Raw genomic sequence first — 20,706 nt, 5'->3', positions numbered from 1 at the left:
GTCAGTCACTATGCGATATGTAAAACAACACACAGGGCATATTTTCAGTCTCTTTGTCTCTTACTCTTAGTCCAAGAAGGCCATCTTTGCCTGGGGGGCCATCAGATCCTGCAGGGCCCTGAGGACCAGACAGGAAACATTAGGGCAACTGTTAACATGACGGACACACTTTGTGACGGACATCATTTGAGAACCACAACAAGTTGTACTCACATCAGGACCAGGATCACCACGAGGTCCGTTAGCACCAGGAACACCAACTGGACCTGGGGGGCCTTTATCGCCAGCTGATCCTGTGGATCCCTGTTTTCCTGGTGGACCCTAAAAAAAAGAAACAGGCAACTCACAGTGTCGCACTAAAAGGACCATTCCACACACCAGATGAAGCACTGAAATATGACATACTAAATAAAGTAGAAGTTACAGGATTAATATGATTCACGTTTAAACTATGGCATGAAGAAAAACACGCATGTGCAGAATACAGACCGCAGGTCCTGGAAGGCCTGGCATGCCGCGCTCTCCTCTCTGACCAGGAAGTCCAACAATGCCTCTCTGTCCTGTAGTTCCAGCTGGGCCTGGAGGACCATCAGGACCCTGGAGCACATAACACCCCACAGAAAATTTAGATGAAACACTGGCAGAGGTCCCTGTGTATCCAAACTTGATGTAATATGTCTGTTTGACAATAGCACCACACAAGCCAAGAACCTCACAGCTTATTTCAAACCAATTTGTTTTTAAGAGGAGTCAATAAACCCCACAGTCATGAGGCACCTACAAATTAAAAGTGTGCTGGGAACAATAAAAAGCAATATAAGTTTAACTGAAGCACTTTCTCCTTGTTTTCATTAAAACTTTTATACAGCTACAGAGTAATGTGTGGGTTTGATCATTTCAAATATTGTTACTATAAATGACCGACTGCATTTTTATTAAAGAAGATGCAGCAGACCCTGATATTTAGAAGCAGGCATATTAATAATTGATTGAAACTGCCAGTTAAAATGTAATATCCTAACAATGACATCAGTTTACCGTGGGTCCGTCTTCTCCAGAGTCCCCTTTGTCTCCAGGGCTGCCAGGTGGTCCTGCTGGTCCTCGCTCTCCTTGTCTTCCAGGGGCTCCATGGTCTCCACGAAGACCGCCAGGACCCTCTTTTCCAGGAGGTCCAAGAGGTCCTGGTTCTCCAACTGGACCCTGGTAGGAATCGAAGTGGTGATAAGCAGTTGTATAGCATTGAGATCTCAGTGTGTTTTTAACAAAGTAGGTTGTAAAACATGCTGTCCTGCTTCATCTAAGAGTCTTCGTGACTTTATCTTTCTTTCAACTCAAATAGTCATCTACATATTACTAAGCGGTTTACTATAAAGATTTTCAGTGTGTCAGCTGCAGGTCTTCCTCCCAAACAGTCTCATTGCAGTGATCAAAGGTAAAACAATTCAGCAAGTCATCTTCACTGTTCCTTCTGATTTTAGATAATAAAGATGTATACAGTTTTAAACTTATATGACAAATATGTTACCCTAACTTTGTTTTGATACGAACTCAGGGCCATACTTACAGTTGGGCCTGGTGGGCCGACTCGTCCTGCAGATCCAGGGAAACCAGTGGGGCCCTGGAAGCAGAAAATTAAACCTAAACCTCAGATACTGCTATATGAGGACAGAATGCAATATTTGCTGTTTGAAAAAGTGACCTGAGATAAATATAATGTTTAACTTATTACTCAAATGCATCAAACTCTGCAAAATATCAATTAAACTTTTAGGATTGTCACACTTCCTGTGCTCATTAGGTATTTTCTATTCCATGTAATTTCCTCTTATCATAAATTTTCTATGGTAATAAAATGGTCTTACTGGTGCACCCTGTGTTCCTCTTCCACCTTTCAGTCCAGCAACACCAGCAGGCCCCTACAAAAACAACACTTGGTTAGCATTTATCAGCAGCCTATTTACAAAGCTGACCTATGGAACTTTGAAGACATGCAGAACATTGACGATACATTGATTTGTAGAAATTAATTTAGTAAAACTTTCAAAGTGGACCAAATAAAATGTGACAATGACAATGTTTACAACACTGACTAGTAGTCAGCATAAAAATATCATAGAACAACTACTTTTAAGCTAATTTCGCCTGAGTATTTTTCATCTTGTGTCTTTTCATGAGCAACTCACAGGAGGTCCATGAGCACCGGACAAGCCTTGAGGTCCTGGTGATCCAGCATCTCCTTTCTGGCCTGGCTCTCCAGGCTCTCCCTTGACTCCAGGTTGCCCATCGGGACCCTGTAAAATGTTGGTAACATTAAAAAGAATACATGAAAACTAGTCGAATCTGTCTTTTATTTTGACATCACCTCCTGGAGCATTACGAAGAACTGCTAATCATTTTTAGGAAAAATAAAATAAAACAACGTGACCATGAATATCTACTTACAGGAGGTCCAGCAAATCCAACAGCACCAATTGGGCCAGGGTCACCTCTTGCTCCCTGTTATAGGAGAGATATTATTATTTTGAACGCACACGCATCCTGTATCACCGCTGTAAACATGGCCTAAGTAGACTTAAGTTTGAAAAGACTGGTCAGGTATACTCACCGGCATTCCTCTGGATCCTGGGGGTCCAGCTGGTCCTTTGGGTCCAGGTTCTCCCTGCAAAGATGTCACAAGTTTATTGACAACAATTTCTAAAACCACTCACTGAGCCTATGCTGCCCCATAAATCCAGTATATTTTTATGTTTGAGGGGGCAATGCAAGCCAAAGACTGTCCTTCACTGGAGGATGCTGTCAGACACAGCCAACAAAATAAAAGCAGAAGGATTAACAGCGTAGTGTGCATCCTGGGAACTGACGCTTTCCTAAAACAGAACTTGTCATCACCCTGAATCCCCGTGATGTGAATAGCAGCCTCTCTAGAAAGAAAAGGAAGACTCTACCTTCTCACCACTGGGTCCAGCAGATCCTAGCGGGCCAACAGGGCCTGGGGCTCCCTGTTGACAGAAAACAGATCTGTTTGGATATCTCCGCTCATTACAATAACTTGTGCAGTCAAGTCAATGAACACATCTCTTTAAACAAGCTGTGACAAGTCTAAAATATACACTAATACATGATTGGTGTCTTTTTTTCTTTGTCGTCTCACAAGTGTAAATATAACTTCCTTCCTTGGCTGAGTGGAAGATAATTTACTCACTCTTGCACCATCGTTTCCAGGTGTACCTTCTGATCCTTTCTCACCAATTGCTCCCTACACAAAAGAAAAAAAGGGGTAAGGCTCCTTTATTTACTGTTGTTGGCAGACATCAGCACTCAAGTTGTCAATGGGTTCTGTAGTGACATTCACTGAACTCAGACATTGACTTGACAGACAACTCAGATTCATTGATTGTAACTTAAGAACATACTGCTACCGCATCTCACAAAGAGCACTACAGCACATTTCCACTGTAACTGATTTTTCCAACCACATAAGTAAAGCCATTTTGCTGTCAACATATATTTATATGTACTATGAAACAGACATCATATGAAAGAACTGGTAGCATAAGAATGAAGATAATGAAGAACTTACTCTGTCACCTTTAGGCCCAGGAGGGCCAGAGATGCCCCTCTCTCCTGGCATTCCCTGAAGACCTGGAGGACCCACGTCACCAAGGGCACCGGGGGGACCAGGACTGCCCTTTAGTGCCAAACACTGAGGTTAGCAGGCTTACAGCTTACCAGCATTAAACATGTATCAACAGTGCAACGTAACATACTCGCTGCCATTCCTGTTTTCCATTGTAAACTTTAAAATTGTTTATTGGTCCTTCTGTGCAGAAGTGTATGTCTCTGTGTGTGCTGATAAAACACTGGCATGAGGACGATCTTGCTGTCAGTTCTAGCTATCTGATATACAGTGTATTTTCCCTCTTACTCAGTGCTCTGCACTCCAGGCTGTTGCCATAACAGGTATCAAATACTAGAGACTTGCTCTCCTTTTAGTTTAACCCCTCACAGTAATAGATCCACATACATCGGGCCATTTAATTAGCTAATATCTCTTTACAGTTTAAATATACATACATTAAAATATATATCCTTATTTGCTTCATTTGTCTGACAATGATTTAAATGTTTCTGCACTGAACTATCACATGGTCAAAAATAATGTTTTGTTGTACATGCAGTTGAGGCCTCTGCAGAATACCTTTGGCCCATCTGGACCAGGTGCACCAGGGATACCCTTAGGTCCCTGCAGACCGGTTGAACCCAGCTCTCCTCTCTCCCCTGGAATACCACGCTCTCCCTGGGGAAGAAAGAGCATCAGCTTCAGTCTCAGGTATTCAACTTTAACACCCGCCTGAATATTTTAGCGTAATGAAATTCACCTACCCTTGGTCCAATTTGGCCTACAGAACCAAGCTCTCCAGGAATACCCTAAAAGAAACAAACAGTGCCATTATTAATGTTGAGTCTAAACTGAATCCTGATCACTCTCAAGTTTCTATTCTATCAAATGATTGAGTTTTGTTAGGACAGAAAGCGATATTAAAGATAGGACATGGAAAGGGATGCTTCAGGCATTTAGCCCAAAACATTTAGCTTGTCACACTCACTTGGTCACCAGGTTTTCCAGCTTCTCCAGGAGGGCCTTGATTTCCAGGCAAACCCTATGAGCACAAGACAGTCAAACACGAACATCGGAGCACTTCCTCAGCACAGACTGAAGCCTGATCATTTTTAATACTGCCATGTGTCTGGCATCTATTGTCTCGAAGTCAGCATTTTTGTGTTGTCTGTTTTACTACCAACCAAAAACAATTACACACCTGGAATCCATTTACACCTGGGGGTCCCTGCTCTCCTCTGTCTCCCGCGACTCCCTTTGGGAGGATATAGTAATGTCTCAGTCATTCGTGATAGCAGTAAAACTACAATAAAATGAACTCAACAAAAGAGAAATCAGACACTTACAGAGGGGCCAGGGGGACCAGCAGGGCCAACTTCTCCATCTTTTCCAGGGGGACCCTGAAGACAAAGAGACAATTAACAACCTGCCAATAGCACATCTTGAGTGTAAAGGTGTTCTGAGGCTGTGTGAGATTTTTAGATAACTAAAATCTAATAATGACAAAATATACTATGGTAAAGTGGATCATTGTAGAATGTAGCAAGCACACTATATAGAAGCCGACAGAACACATAGAACATGCTGTTGACCCATGCAGTGTTTTATTATGCTTATATGTTCTGTGTTCTTGCTATGTTTACTTTTGATGGATCTATGAATCACTTGCATAAGTGTGATCTGATTAGCATCTGATAAGTTTCTATGCTTGCCCATTTATTGCTGATAAAGTGTACCGCACAATTGTTTATTCATACGCAGTACTCACTCTTTGACCTGGCACTCCTGCAGATCCTTGTTCACCTGTCTTTCCTGGGTCACCCTTTGAGTGTTAAAAGAAAACATGTTTTGCATGAGAAACACAACAGTAGATAAACAGACTGACATGGCTGACTATTAATGCAATGTTTTAGGGACTCTGCAGCCTTACACTGAAGCCCTTGGGGCCTGGCCCTCCCATGATTCCTGCGGGCCCTCTGTTTCCAATGGACCCTGCAGGGCCTGGACGACCATCTTCACCTGGTGCACCCTAAACAAAGAAAAAACACTTTGAGTCAGTCATTTCATATAATTTATCATAAGCTGGAACCTAACTCAGATGTTTAATTGTGAATATGTTTGACCACTGTAACCTACCAATGGTCCTGGCTTGCCCTCTGCTCCCTGGACTCCAGGGGTACCAGTAAGACCCTTTGATGAAGAGATCAAATAAAATATGAACAATGGAAATGTGGGATACAAACAAACATAGTGAATGAAATGATATAGTTGCTCAAAACCAGAATAGCAAACTCTTCAGTGTTACCCTTGCACCTGGTAAACCAGGTTCTCCTGGACGCCCAGGGTCTCCTACAGTAGCCTTTGGCCCTGGTGGGCCAGATGATCCACGATCTCCTTGAGCACCCTTCAGACAGAAAAAATGATGATAACTTGTTCAGTTTGCTGATTAAAACATGTAAGAGCCAAACAAAACACCCACAGTACAAACTCTGGTAACATCTGGCAATAAGTTGCTAATATCAGCTTCTGTGGTACTATATACATATCTTGCCCCATATATTTGAATCTTTATTATATCATTTAGTAGACAATGATGTACCTTTGGTCCTGGCAACCCATCAGCACCAGGGAATCCTCTGTTACCAGGAGCTCCCTGAAAAACACATCATGAGTCAGATTCTACATCATATTCATACTTTTATTCTTACACAAAAGATAGGTAATAATAGAGTATAACCAGGTGAATGAAATAAACACTCTCTGTAGGAATGTTCCCATAGATGTACAGTATAATAATAACTACATATTAGATCCAAGATGGTTCCTATTCATTCCAACTGAGTTGCTCACCTGCCAAAAAAAGTCTCTAGCTTCCAGATTTACTTCTATGTTATGCAGCCCTCTGAATATGCGCAGTCATGTTTCTCCAACTGGCTCCACCCACTAGTTCCAGTTTGGCTCATAGACTTTACAAATTGTTTTTCTTTGCTTGGGTAACGTTTTATAAATATAAAACCTCCAAGGCTCAAAAATTCATAATAGAAAGGGTCATAAGTGACCGTGTGTGCGTGAGGTGTCCAGGGGTCTATGAGGAATGCTTTTTGGGCCTACAACTACCATATCATGAGTGGCCACTGGGAAAACTTAAAGGCAAGGCTAAGCTGCTTTTCTGGGGCCTGGATGCTCCTTATGAAATTCCCAAAACAGAAAAGGTTACATCTATGTGTTTCTAGAAAATCAGCGCTATCAAACAAAATGGGGTTTTACTGTTTATCCTTCTTCTTTACTGGCTTCATTTTGTGCAGGGTCACTGGGGAGCAGTCATCACTATATGGGCGATTTAGATTTTCCAGTCTACCTAACTTTCAGACTATGGCAGGAAACCAGAGCATAAGGAGGACCCCACACAGTCATGGGAAGAGCATGCAGACATCATGCAGAAAGGCCACAGCTGCCTGGGATTTAAATGTTCTTGCTGCAAGGCAACCATTCTAACTATTTTGCTGTTCTCAATGAGTCAAAATATTCCCTGCGTACATTGCAGCATTTCCAATTTCACATACTAATTTACCAGAAACGATTAATTGAACCCCTAATTTTCCCCAAGGAGTGATTACTTTTCTTTCTCTCATTTACTAAAGATGACCCCTGTCCTTCAGCTCTCTGACTGATCAAAGTTACAGTAGGAGACATAATGTGACTCACTCTCTCTCCGACGGGACCGGGAGGGCCAACAGAGCCAGAGTCTCCACGTGGTCCTCGCTTTCCTTCTTCACCCTGAGGTCCGATTACTCCCTGGGAGCCTGGCGGACCCTAGAAAGTTGTTGCACAAACCAGAAAATTCTATGAAGCCAAGTTCTACCTATTTTCTTACTTAAATTACATATGTAAAAATGTCCAGTAAAAAACAAGACATAAATTTGGTTTTGCATGAATGCATAATTCACTGAAATCCAAATTTCATACAGAGCAGCATTAAAACCTAGTTATTTCTATAAATGTAGTAGAAGCTTACAGGTTCTCCTTTGGGTCCAGCCTCTCCTTTAAATCCTGGTACACCAACATCTCCCTGTAACACAAAAAGGCAAAAGTTTGAGTCTCATGCACGTTAAGCAATGTCAGTGTCTATTCAATATTTTAAAAAATTCCAGTAAGAATCTTTAAAATGTAAATCCAGTTTACCAGTTGTCCTTTGATACCAGGCTGACCAGTGCTTCCCTGAGGTCCTGGTGGGCCAGGGGGTCCAGCATGGCCGCCTGGACCTTGTGGACCAAGATTACCCTGTGAAGAGTCAGCCATAGTGAATGTTACCTTTGTGTATCCTTATCATAAATAGCGGATAAGCTGTTTAAAATAAATAACTGTGTACGTACCAATGGTCCTTTGGTACCTGGGCCACCATCTGTACCCATGGGTCCCTGTGAACACACCACGTGTCCAATTTGATCAACAAAGCAGTGCACTGAGCAGTATGTTGACATACCAAGTATAGTTGTAACTTCATTTCTTCATGATGTGTTGTATGTCATGTGTAAGCAAAGTAAGGAATTCACCGGTAGGCCAAGTGGTCCAGCTCTGCCCTGATGACCAGTCTCTCCTCTCTGTCCCTGTGGACCCTCTGGACCCCGGACTCCTGTTGGACCGGGTTGTCCCTTTGGAAGGCAACAGGCAATGTTAAGAAGTAATATCATAGAAGAGTAGTAATAAAATAGACAGTTTAGGGTGAGTGCCCATTAGCGTGAGTATATAGTCAAATGAAGAGTGTTTTACAGTTCTTACCTTCATTCCTGGGGTTCCTGGATATCCAGGTGGACCGCTGAGACCCAAGGGACCCTGTCAAACCAACAACAATGACAATTACACTTGAGTAAAAGAAGCTGGAATTGTGCATCCATTAAACAAATGTACAAACATAGTGAATGAAATCTGAGTATCCATGCTTAACTATGTAAGATGGAGTGTACAGTAAACACTGAATGCTGGCTTACCATTGGACCAGGCTTTCCGATGTTACCAGGTGAACCACGTTTACCCTAAAAGACAAAATTGTATCACTCAGTCTTGTGAATCAGTTAAACCCTGATGTTGGGCACTTTCTTTGTAGGTGCCCCAGTTTGCAGACAGCTGCCACTGAAGGAGCAATTAATAAACAAAACAGTACGATACAACCACCCATTAATGAGAGAGAAAAATGTATGATCGTGGTAGCAGATGTTTCGGATGCACAGTGATATGATCCTTACTGCTATACCACCAGGTCCAGAGCGTCCTCTCTCCCCTGGCATCCCAGCAGGACCCTGTTACACACAGACAGTGATAAATTACACCTGTCCTCCATTCAATGAAAAAGTTTAGAGTTAGGAAGTTCAGAGGGTTATTATGGTATACTGGATATAGCCTCATTCAAGATAAGAGCAGGCAGCAAATTCAGAGTAGTGTCTGTGTGTGTGTGTGTGTGTGTGCGTGTGTGTGTACTGCAGTCCACGTACTCGTACATATAATTAACTGTATAAGCTGCGTGGGCTGTTCCAGGAAACTCGAGAGCGTCAGATACTGTCAGTGTAAGCATCCATTTGCTTTATGGAGACCTTAATAAAGAAAGCATTAGAATATAACTTACCATGGGTCCAGGTGCTCCCATGGGACCTGAAGGCCCTGTAGCACCCTATAAAACCACAGAAAAAGTACTTGTTTAGTAACAACATCATTTCTATAAACAGATATATTTTGGTATCGGAAGAATTCTCTCTGTATTTTCTGTTTGTAGTCTGATTAGTATTGATCAATCACGTTTGAGCAGGCTTTGGTTTTATGCGGAGAGCAAACAAGGCAGAACGCACTGGCTGAAATGCAATCTCAGAACCTACTACTACTACAACTACTCGCTATTGTCTGGCGATAATTTAGTTTTTTATTTGCCTTTTTCAAAAAATGTATCTACATTCATATGCAGATATGAACTGACAGGGCGCCATGACTCTGTGTATAACGCTTCTCAAGTTACTAATTAGACTGTCAACAATAGTCGGTGCAAGAAAGAGGAAGTTTTGGCTCGGTTGTTCTTTATCTGGATATCTGCTTGCTACACTGGAACCCAAAATCGCTGTTAGACTGATAGTCGGTGAGTTACAAGATACATGGCACAATGTTTTACAGGCCTTTGAGCAAGGCAAGGAATTATTATAGAAATTAATTCAAATATGTTTCCCTTTTCAACCAATCGAAAAAACTGACGGACTGACAATAGTTTTTTACCTTGGATCCAACGGCTCCAGTTTCACCTTTTTGGCCAATGATTCCAGCGTGACCCTGTTAACAAAAACAGAACAAAAACAGTTAATGAGTGCACTGACATACATTCTTTAGCAAACATGTAGAAAAAGAAAAGAGCAGCATCATATCCTCAGTAACACTTCCATAAATGCTACATAGAATTTCTACTCACCCTGTGACCCTTCAGTCCAGGTGGCCCAGGTGTACCTGGAAATCCTCTGGCTCCCTGAAATATTTGACATTGAACAGTATTGTTAAGAGCACTACCAACACGTCACTGGGTTTTATCCTTTGAACTCTGAATGACAAACAGAAAATAAAGTGTGTGCAGTTAAGTGATAGAGGTATAGAGGTCGAAAAGCGTACCGCTGATCCAGGGAATCCAACTTCTCCAGAATTTCCTGGTTTGCCTGGTTCTCCCTGTGTGAGGACATGACATTTACACATTACTAACTCATTTGGTGGCAGAAAGTTTTGCTTTGAAAGTTAAATTAAAGCCACCAAACACATCAGATTTCTTTTTGTCACTGACATAGTGGTCCTTTATTTTGTCTTACTATCCCATGAAAGGAAAACAAATGAAATGCTAAAAAAATGTATTTGGATTAAGGGGTGACTCAACCATCTATTATTTTGACATGTAAAACAAAATGTTTGTAGGTCACCAATGATGATACTTTGACATTTCAGTTAGTTTGTTGGTATACTATCTGTCTGCTTGTAATCATCTAGCATTTCCATGATCTTCCTCCTCACAATAATACTGCATGAATGCAACCAGGCCTGTCTAACTGTAGGGATGACACACTTATAATTACAGATTACTCAACCTCTTTCTAACTTTCCTACTGATTACAGTCTTACTGTAGCTGAATACACATTAATTAAGGTGTGTGACAGAAATGTGAGAGTTTGTATTCGAGTTATGGCTTTGATCACTTTAATGAAGGCATAAAACCAGTGTGCTGCTTTAAGACTAAATATGATTTTGTCCCAAAGCTGACTTACATCTTCACCCGGTTTCCCTGAAGGGCCCTCAGGTCCCCTTTGCCCAGATGGACCCTGAAAAATACAAACATACTGTAAACATCCAGCAAAAACCCATCCCTCTGAAATTCATCACAGCAGAATTTAAATGTATTCAGGCAAACCCAGGTGTGTATATACAGTAGATGTGATGTTGCTGCTCTCTCGTGTTTATCTATGATCTGACCATACACACAAATTGTACAGAGGAAGGATGTTATACCATATGCCCTGGATCACCAACATCTCCAGGAGGTCCTTGGGGTCCAGCTTGGCCCTTTGAAGAGGAAGAGATATGACAAAACATTTAACAGATAAACAGGGAGCAAAGCAAAATCATAGAGTGCCTCTGAAGTATTCTCAATCTTTACTGCACAGTGACATTAAAGACTTGTTGAAGATGTTGACTTACAGGTGAGCCACTTGGCCCAGGAGGTCCTCTTGCTCCAGCTTCTCCCTAAAACAAAAATGATACAAAATGATGTGATGAACAGAATTCAGCCGAATCCACTGAAAATGGCCAGAAATAACTCAGTATTTCCCTACTAAATTGATTGATAGTCTCTGACACATACAGTGGAAGTATGAATTCATTTTTTAATGGAGAAACTCTATGAACCCATGTGCAAATGGCCACCACAGCGTAAACAGTAGTCCTATAGTTAATGGTTCATTCCCTACCTGATTAGTTTGACTACAATACAAGCATAGGCTATGTGTCTATTGTAAAAGTTAAATGTAGTTCATTAACTATAAAACATGAAAGATACCAGAAAGAATTTTTATGTCCCACTTTTTGTTTAAAGTTCCTCTCCAGGCCCTTCAGCTTGCCTGCAGTATCACAACATTATTCAGCCTGCAAGACAGGATCATGGGTGTGATGTTTTGACAATGTGTTATGTGTATGACCCATCACTGGGAGATTTAAAAAGTAGCTGGTAGCACTGAGCAGCTAACTCAGAGAAGAAGAACAGCTGCCGAAAATGTCCACAAATTAGGCCAACAATGAGGTCCAGGAGCTCCTTACCCTCTGAGCAGATGATGAGATCAACTGCTTTATAACAGGGGCAGTAAATGATTGTTATTTCCATGTTAATGCCATTTTTATTGTTAATAAAATGCTGCTGATGCATACATTATATATCATGCTACAGGTTGAGGCTGTTGTGTTAAATGTCATGCCCATCACCCCTTTTTTTGATTCTGCAGTGCCGGTATGCTGGCCAAAATGACACACCGGAGCAGCGTGATGCCGCTGTTCTTTGGTTCTGTGTAAAAATGCAAAGGATGCAGAATGAGGGGACTTTAAAGCAGCTCCATAGCAGGATCTCTGTTTGGTGAAAAGTTGAAGTGAAAGTAAAACTTAACTTGCAAGATACCAATACGTAGCTAAACCTGGTTTCTCCTCTGATACCCCTCGTTTTGCCTCAGCGTTATGGGATTGGTTCCTTAGGTTTGTGATGTAACAAACCCTGAAAATCTGAATCCACATTCCTGAGGCTGTCATTGGTACACTGCAGTTCCGAGGCAAATGGCATGACTGCTTATTTCACTCATGATATCTATATATCTTTTAGCATATAAGAAACATCATGTGGACATGTTAACAAGGTCAAAAACTTTATCTTCATTAGATGAGGTCTTGTAAAATCTTAAAAAACAAATATTAAGGAGCGTCGTTGGCTTATTGGTAGAGCAGAGGCCCCATGTATAAAGCTGTTGCTGCAGCGGCCCGGGTTCGACTCTAGCCTGTGGCCCCTTGCTGCATGTCATCCCCCCTCTCTCTCTCCCCCCTTCACACTTGTCTGTCCTATCCATTAAAGGCTGAAAATGCAAAAATATCTTTAAAAAATAAATAAATAAATAAATAAATAAATAAATATATATATATATATATATATATATATATATACATATGTTACTCCGCTTCATGGTAATGAATTTAGAAGCATGGATCAATTTCAACTCTGCCAATGTGCTGTGTTCACTTGCTAAATGTATGATGTACTTTCTAATTAAAACAACAGTAAATATATTCTAATCTGAAGTCAGTGGCTGACAAGCTATAAAACAAAACAAGATGGTTTATGTTCTTTCTGAGCTGGAGCAAGAAAGTTTAAGCTTTTAAAAAATGAGTGTTATAAACTGTAACATTTGAAAGTCTGTGTTACAAACTGGGGGCAGCTGTCACGTCCCTACTGAATGGGGTGTTAACTAGACAGTGAAAAAATTACGAAAATATACATTAAGTTGAATTATGGGAAATTTATATATTTGTCTCTTTATCTCTGCATCTGCTTCACCAATTTTGACTAATATTTTAAAAAGTATCTTTAAGTTCCTTTACATTGTTGAAGAGTAATACTACATTCCTCAAATACCCTGGAAAGCCACCATATTAGGTGAAAGAAGAAATGTGGTGAGAGAAACTCTGAACTGATTTGAATTTAAATATCAAACCTCACATAGACAGCAGTGGTTTGCTCATGTTAAGCTTACAAGTTGGATTTGACAACTGAAAAACTAGTCAAATCAAGTTAGCTTTATTTATATTGCCCCTAATTACAATATGGTTTCACAGAGAAACCATTTCAGTAATTTACAACACTGTTCCTGTGGGTTGTCCTTATATCTTACATGCCACTGTTCTCTGCCACAGCTACAAGCAGAGAAAAATCTTTTTCCAATTCAGAATCAAACCTCATTTTTAAAGTTAAATAGCGCACGCTTTTGACTGATGTTTTTAAGAACATTCTTACCCTTGAGCCAGATAACATGGCTTGAGGTCCTTGTTTTCCGTCCATCGCTCCAGCCATCTGGGCTCCCAGACCCTGCAAGTGAAACACACACACTCAGGTTTAGGTTAACAGTATTAAGTCAGTATATATTTCCCATGTATCAGTATGGCAAAAAGCAAATCTGGATACAAATGATTTACAACAAAACACATGAAGGACAGGTAGAATTATGGGAAGTTGATTAAAACAGCATCAGGTTATGTACATGAAGTGAGTTCGAGTATATGACGGTGAGTCAGTTTTTCAAGGTACCAGGTTATTATTGGTCTACTTGCACATGAATGTGGCCCCATGTGTACAGTCTGCCCTCTGTCCACACCCTAAAAAGAGATTTCTGCTTAAATCCCCAAGATGCACAGTGGTGCAGAGGAGCGACCAAGTCACTATTTTGCAAGTCACAAGTAGGTTTCAAATCAAGACATGTGTTTTTAAGCTGTTTGAGCAATAACTCAGATCAACAACTTGTCGTTTAGGGTAATCTGTCCTGTGTGTTTGCTCTTACCGTGCATGTCAGCACATGCATGTAGGTGTACATATGTGTGTTTGCGGCATGTGAGAGCCCAAAGTGCACAACTCACTCCTGGGTGTGATGGATGTCCTGGAGGTCCTGGCTCACCGGGCTGACCTGGTACACCAGGCTCTCCATCATAACCTGCAGCGCCCCGCAGTCCCTAGAGAGTAAATGGAGAGACAGAGGTGCTGATTCACTCGTTTGAAAAACATTTTATGACTATGCTCAGTCTGACACTGATTTATTATTGTGTGGCTGTGAAAACACTTTGGTTTTACTGTTTGTTTTATGAACTTAAAACTGAAACATAATCAGAAGTAGCTAGGATACTTTTGCATCAGCCGAGATGTACATCATTCCACTCTGATACAAATGATGCAGCTTAATTGTGTTTGTTTATGAACCATGAGTTGTAAAACATGTACAGTATTGGCTATGTACTGATAAATCACCCTCACAATGCTGCTGCCCTCGACTGCACTGTAACTCCACCAAGAGCGGCACATTCATTTATCAACCTGCTTCGCTTTTGCTTGCAAAGCACGTTATACATCAACTTGGCACATTACACTATATTTTGACTGTTAGTCCCTTGCCCTTGAACCAAAATATATGTATATATACTGCAGTGTTTTCATTTTATTTTGACGACTTTGGTGTCATGACCCCAGCAAGAATAGAGTCATGTGAATTCTATTTTAAAGAACATACAGCGAGCTTCAAATGCGTCATGCAGACATGATGATATATTGAAAACAATCTAATATGTGTATTTAATTTAGATATAAAAACAAATATCCATGCATTAGTCTGAATAATGATGCTACAAGGCTTAGAGACTCCATCCCATAATATTGATGCCAAATGTAGATACACAGAAACGTACACATGGAGACTTAGACACAAGACTAATACTGTAATGTATATTTAAGTTAATAAAACTTTGGACCCTAAATGTCACCCATTATTAATGTATAATTTAGCCCATTAAATACTGCTATGGTTTATCCTGTTGTGTACCACCAAATATCCTCTAAAACCAGCCAAAATAAAAATTAAATCTGTATGATGTCTGCTTTAATCTATGATATTTCTAATAATATTAAGTTAAAAGAGGTGAGAAGTTAAAATCACTATTTCATCATCCTACTCTTTGTCTTAATTTCATGTTAAAGTTCTGCTTTTTTTTTTTTTTTTTTTTTTTTTTTTTGTGGAGACTTGTACTTATGACTTACAGGCCTTCCTTTGTTTCCACGAGCTCCTCTTTCTCCTGGAGAGCCGGGAGGTCCCTGTTGTGATAAACAAATAGAACCAATAAAACTCTGATCACAACAAGACCTGTCACAGCGGTGCTTCAAATGTCACAGTGACTCAGATGACTAGAGGACTATTCCCTGCTGTGCAACAGTCCTTGTAAGGTGATGTTATGCAGAAGGTAGCTGTCCTCTCATGCCATCTAGTGTCAGACCAGGTTGCTGAACAGTCTCACACAAAACATGTAATTTGCAGAGGAAGAATTTCTTTTTAGGAGGAGGTAAAAGGTGAAATAAATAACCAAGATGCTCACCATGGGTCCAGGGCGGCCTCTAATACCAGTGACCTGCAGGGATGTCATCAAACACACTAGTTATCACCTGAATTCAGACAGTGCCTCTGTGACTGATAATGTAAGCCTGTTTAAAGGTATATATACTCAGCAAACACTCACAATTGGGACATCCCCTGGTTCTCCCTTCTGACCCTGAATAAACAGATAAAAGACAAAACCTTTTATTAACACACTCCGTGTCGGTGATAACATCAGCAAACACATGATGAAGTAGTAGCAGCAAGTATCACAAAACTGTGGCTCACCTTATAGATCCTGCCTCCACCTACAATGAGAAAAAAGATCCCATTATTTGTTCATCCTAGCTCCATTGCATTGTGAATATGTCAGACATAAGTCCAAAAATCATCCATGTGAAAGCGCAGAATGATGAGTGGGCAGTGATGCTGTTCTTAACAGATTCATTTGTCATCATTATGCAGGTTTGTAAAGGTGAACAAAGGCAACATAGTCAATTAACATTATCACCAGTAACACATATCACTCACTCTTCACACAGGTCTATTCATGTCCAACAGCTTGATAATGGCAGGCTTTTATTTTGTTTCTGACAGATCAATGCTGACATAGTGACTGAAACATATTTCATGGTGATAATATCGTCAGTACTATTGATTCCAGATGTGAATATTATTTCTTTTTTCTTTTTATTGTCCTTAACTGGGGCTCTATGGTATATTTTATCAGTGTCAAACCTGTGTGTGTGTGTGATTGTGTCCTCTACACTCAATATAAAGTAGACACATTAAAAATATTCAAGCACTGACACGTTTTTCACCTCTCAACCTAATAACTAACCACAGGCAGCAGCTGCTCACTCACCACCAAAGGTGCCCTGCCCGCCACCGGTCGACGTATCGCTCTGACAAACTGGGCAGCACTCGCCATCAGGGATGTGCATCTTCTCACAGTTACTCAGCTCATCGCACTGGATTTCGTCACAGAGGACCTGACCGTTGTCACAAACACAGATCCGGCATGGCTCTGGCTTCCAGATGTCCCTGTTGGTGTACACCTGGCCGTCTGCCGTGCAGCTTTTATCATCTCCTGGAACACACAGAGGTAGAGGACACTTTACCAAGTTTGTGTCAGTTAAATTGAAAACAAAAGCAGCAGGTGGACTGTGGTTTTCCAAACCTTTGTTTGTCTACTAAAGGATTGCCAAACACACCTGGTCTTTATTATGATAGACTGCAGACAAGGCAGTGTGTTCATACTAAGCTGGGGTCAAGAAATAACTGAAAATGTTCTTGATCCATTAAACCAGGTAAACATAAATAAACAATCACCCATCCCTCTTTATTTTTTCATCTGGAATGATAGAGCTGAGGTTTATCCCAGTATGCACTACACAAAAGGTAAGGTTGTGGGGTTAATGCATTGACCCTGGTGCTTTTAAGAAAAACTTAATGCAAACTCAAAGAGTACATTCTTTCTATACGGCATTGAAGAACCAGGCTGCAAGAAATTCATGAATTCGTCCTTGGAGCAGCTGCTTCGGGGGGAGCAGATCTGAGTTATGTTCCTGTTTTGATAACACTGCAGGGTATTATAACGGCCTAAGAAATCATGATACATTTCAAATGCTAATAAAACTTTAATCTCAGGTTTTAGTGTTCCACAGCAGCTCTTACGGGAAATGATTAATCCAAACAAATCACCTAAAAAAATCATAGTGGAGAGAAAAACAACTGCAGAGCACATCTTTATACTGTGCCCTCCAACACAAAAACAATATATACTCTCTATATGCTGTTCAATTCATTTAAAGTGGAATGAAATAAGGCCCATATTCTGTAGAAAAAACAAAGTGTGTGCAATGTGCCTCTTTGGTTTAGTGAAGTCTGCAGCCGACAGACATGACATCATTTCCTCCAGAGGCAGCGTCTCAAAAACTTGACTCATGTTCAAAAGAGAAAACCTGCAGCCTCCTATGAAGCAATTGTTACTCCCACAAGTCTCATTATCCACTTTTAAAAGTTGACTTTATATTTCTAATGCACTCCATGTGGTACCTGACTCTTCTGGCAAATTATCAAACAACAGCTACATACACAATTCAACTCACAACAATCTTGAAAATATTTATTGATTGAACAACAAATCCATCTTCTCCACAATGTATGGTCATGAAATTAGAGATGTGAATGCAGAGGGAGGCCCTGGGCCTGTTGTGGGCTGTGCCTGGCTTTAACAGTAATCTGAGCCCACATCTCTCAGGTCTGCAGTGACAAGCCTCTGAAGGAGTCACCTGTTCCTGATATAAACAGCAGGTGGCAGCTCTGAGCCTCAGACTGCAGGTAAGTCAGGTTAGCTGCACTACAGGGGGAAAAAAAAAGTTGCAGAGAGGAGCCCTGACTGCTGATGAAGGTTCATATCATTCTGTATTATTCAAACACACGCTACATTGATGACTTAATTCTACCTCACTGTGCATTCTGGATGGTTCCTAGATAAGAGAGTGGGAACAATCAGGTAAAAGTGCAGGTCGACTTATACCGAGGCCTTAAGCAAGCAGACAACATGTTTAAACATGGCTCCGTCCCATATTTATATTTATGTAAGACAAGCCTGGGGATGTATACACACCGCCTAGGACAGATGCAAAGGGAGATACGGCTACAAGTGCTCTGCGTTTATATGCCCTAACATACACCTCACCTGCACTATAGTGCCGTGGCATGGTGTAAGTTAAAGCCTGATCGGTACTAAATTTTTCAGGCACCAATATCATTACTTAAGAGTAAAACAAGAAAAGTCTGATATTTGTTTTTTACATAAACACATAACATAAATTACATTTTCTGTCAAGCGTACCTATAATTTGGTCACTGAAGTGTTACACTATAAGAAAAATATGGACTAAGGCAGAATCTTTAAAGGTTAATATAGTCATCAACAGTAACAGTGTATAACACATCATTCTGTTAAATGAAGATCATTGGGCAGTAGTTTTTCATCACCCCATTTGGTAGTAGCAAAATATACACTGTGTCGCACAGCAAAGTGCCCTCAACCCACCACTGATTCAGTCACTCAACTACTTTATTGAGCGGCCAATTATCAACATACATACTTTTATGCCCCTATGTAAAATCTAGATACATAGAGACTCCTGAAGGAAAGATCAAAGAACGCTAAGATTTGAATGTGAGTGATAAATAACATTTAAACTTTTCTTAAGTCATCACTGGGACCTCTGAATTACAGGAAGTTGAGGCTTGGATGCTGTACAAATGCACCATGTAATCAGGCACCTTTAGGCTCATTACATCTAATCTCACAAGTATGGGTAGCTGTAATTTGGGTTATACCTCTGTACACCTCTTTTCACCAAAATACAGTCATATAAAATACAGAAATACAGATTTTTTTTACTTCTGCATGTAGTTTCTTGTTTTTTATGTCAATGGGGGGCTGGAACCTATTCCAGCTGACATTGGGCGAGAGGCGAGGTACACCCTGGACAGATCGTGTATCACAGGGCTGACACATAGAGACAGACAACCATTAACACTCACATTCACACCTACTGACAATTTAGAGTTATCAATTAACCTGCATGTCTTTGGACTGTGGGAGGAAGCCAGAGTACCGGGAGAAAACCCACGCTGACACGGGGAGAACATGCAGACTCCACACAAAAGGGTTCTAACACCACCCTGGGTTCAACCCGGAAATGCTTTTGCTGTGAGCCAACAATGCTAACCACTGGACCACCATACCATCATTTTTCCTACTAGTTTTGTTTATTCATTGATTTGCCTTTTCCTCATTCACAATGAAATACATGAATACTGTAAGAATGCTACAGATTTATGGATATTATATGTGAGCAAGTGTATATCTATGCTATGTGCTCTTGCAATAAAATATAAAAGAATACAATCAAATCATTGATAGTAACTGAATAATGCTAATATAATGCTTAACAGGATAGTTCAGTTTTTTGAAGTGGGGTTGTATGGGAAACTTATCCATAGTCAGTAAATTACATACAGTAGATGTCAGTTGGCACACCCCCAATTTGGATGTGAAGCAACCTACTGCTATGGCAGGGTCAGCAACACAACATATTTTAGACACCTGAAAAAACTCCCATCTAAAAACATCAATATCATTTTAAATGTATGCTAGATTGAGAGTATTTTCACTGAATTCCAACTGGAAAATGTAGCTGCTCTTTTGTTCTTTTCAGAGCCAGACTCTATTGAGAAAAACAGTAATTTAAGATCGTTAATTACATGGAGCTGATGGTCTGCCGCTGCCGAAATCAGTTAGTTAGTTTGTGTGTGACTTCGGCACTTAAAATGGTTAGTTTGGATTCACCAAAGTCACACAATAAAACAAACTAACTAACTGATTGAAACAGTGGTAGACCAGCAGGGCTCGTATTCAATGCAGTAAAATTACTGTTATTCTCAATGGAGTCTGGTGGCTTTGATGAGAGCACAGATAAAGAACTCAAGCCGTTAACTGCTTCCCCGTTGAAACAGGCTGTCTGACAGAAAGGTAAAGCTGTGAAGATACTCATGATACAGCGTACACTGAAACTGATATTGATTTTTTTAGATGGTTAAAAAAAAACGTTTCTTTGCTGACCCCATCTACAGCAGTACATTGTTTAATTTCCATGTCAGACTCCAGCCTGCTTCTCCAAACTGGAGGTGTGCCAACTGACATTTAATGTATGAAATACACTGACTATGGATAAGTACACCATACAACCCAACTTCAAAAAAACTGAACTATTCCTTATGATTATTGGGCAACCTGTCCACCTTAAAAAGTGTGCATATGTGTAATTTTAAAGCATTTTAGTATTGGGATCTCACTACAGGTCAGTTAAGGTCTGACTCACATTAACATA

General features: G+C 40.5%; 1 protein-coding gene across 1 annotated transcript in view; it reads right to left on the bottom strand.

Moving 5' to 3' along the window:
• Positions 1 to 20,706, bottom strand: part of col5a2a (collagen, type V, alpha 2a) — a 48,527-nt gene that overhangs the window by 7,917 nt on the left and 19,904 nt on the right. The window contains exons 2-45 of the mRNA XM_049593780.1: positions 16,659 to 16,883; positions 16,082 to 16,101; positions 15,936 to 15,968; positions 15,795 to 15,827; positions 15,463 to 15,516; positions 14,295 to 14,387; positions 13,678 to 13,749; positions 11,331 to 11,375; positions 11,142 to 11,195; positions 10,901 to 10,954; positions 10,259 to 10,312; positions 10,065 to 10,118; positions 9,875 to 9,928; positions 9,240 to 9,284; positions 8,863 to 8,916; positions 8,608 to 8,652; positions 8,399 to 8,452; positions 8,173 to 8,271; positions 7,993 to 8,037; positions 7,802 to 7,900; positions 7,635 to 7,688; positions 7,325 to 7,432; positions 6,219 to 6,272; positions 5,925 to 6,023; positions 5,756 to 5,809; positions 5,550 to 5,648; positions 5,388 to 5,441; positions 4,966 to 5,019; positions 4,821 to 4,874; positions 4,608 to 4,661; positions 4,384 to 4,428; positions 4,199 to 4,297; positions 3,581 to 3,688; positions 3,203 to 3,256; positions 2,946 to 2,999; positions 2,606 to 2,659; positions 2,443 to 2,496; positions 2,184 to 2,291; positions 1,863 to 1,916; positions 1,565 to 1,618; positions 1,039 to 1,200; positions 490 to 597; positions 214 to 321; positions 65 to 118 (exon numbers count right to left, since the gene is read on the bottom strand). Coding sequence (XP_049449737.1) covers positions 65 to 118; positions 214 to 321; positions 490 to 597; positions 1,039 to 1,200; positions 1,565 to 1,618; positions 1,863 to 1,916; positions 2,184 to 2,291; positions 2,443 to 2,496; positions 2,606 to 2,659; positions 2,946 to 2,999; positions 3,203 to 3,256; positions 3,581 to 3,688; positions 4,199 to 4,297; positions 4,384 to 4,428; positions 4,608 to 4,661; positions 4,821 to 4,874; positions 4,966 to 5,019; positions 5,388 to 5,441; positions 5,550 to 5,648; positions 5,756 to 5,809; positions 5,925 to 6,023; positions 6,219 to 6,272; positions 7,325 to 7,432; positions 7,635 to 7,688; positions 7,802 to 7,900; positions 7,993 to 8,037; positions 8,173 to 8,271; positions 8,399 to 8,452; positions 8,608 to 8,652; positions 8,863 to 8,916; positions 9,240 to 9,284; positions 9,875 to 9,928; positions 10,065 to 10,118; positions 10,259 to 10,312; positions 10,901 to 10,954; positions 11,142 to 11,195; positions 11,331 to 11,375; positions 13,678 to 13,749; positions 14,295 to 14,387; positions 15,463 to 15,516; positions 15,795 to 15,827; positions 15,936 to 15,968; positions 16,082 to 16,101; positions 16,659 to 16,883 — 3,086 coding nt within the window. The remainder of the gene's footprint in view (positions 1 to 64; positions 119 to 213; positions 322 to 489; positions 598 to 1,038; positions 1,201 to 1,564; positions 1,619 to 1,862; positions 1,917 to 2,183; positions 2,292 to 2,442; positions 2,497 to 2,605; positions 2,660 to 2,945; positions 3,000 to 3,202; positions 3,257 to 3,580; positions 3,689 to 4,198; positions 4,298 to 4,383; positions 4,429 to 4,607; positions 4,662 to 4,820; positions 4,875 to 4,965; positions 5,020 to 5,387; positions 5,442 to 5,549; positions 5,649 to 5,755; positions 5,810 to 5,924; positions 6,024 to 6,218; positions 6,273 to 7,324; positions 7,433 to 7,634; positions 7,689 to 7,801; positions 7,901 to 7,992; positions 8,038 to 8,172; positions 8,272 to 8,398; positions 8,453 to 8,607; positions 8,653 to 8,862; positions 8,917 to 9,239; positions 9,285 to 9,874; positions 9,929 to 10,064; positions 10,119 to 10,258; positions 10,313 to 10,900; positions 10,955 to 11,141; positions 11,196 to 11,330; positions 11,376 to 13,677; positions 13,750 to 14,294; positions 14,388 to 15,462; positions 15,517 to 15,794; positions 15,828 to 15,935; positions 15,969 to 16,081; positions 16,102 to 16,658; positions 16,884 to 20,706) is intronic.

The sequence above is a fragment of the Epinephelus fuscoguttatus genome, linkage group LG13 (assembly GCF_011397635.1).
Source record: "Epinephelus fuscoguttatus linkage group LG13, E.fuscoguttatus.final_Chr_v1".
Taxonomy (NCBI): Eukaryota; Metazoa; Chordata; class Actinopteri; order Perciformes; family Serranidae; genus Epinephelus; species Epinephelus fuscoguttatus.
This window is presented reverse-complemented; position numbering and strand designations above follow the sequence as displayed.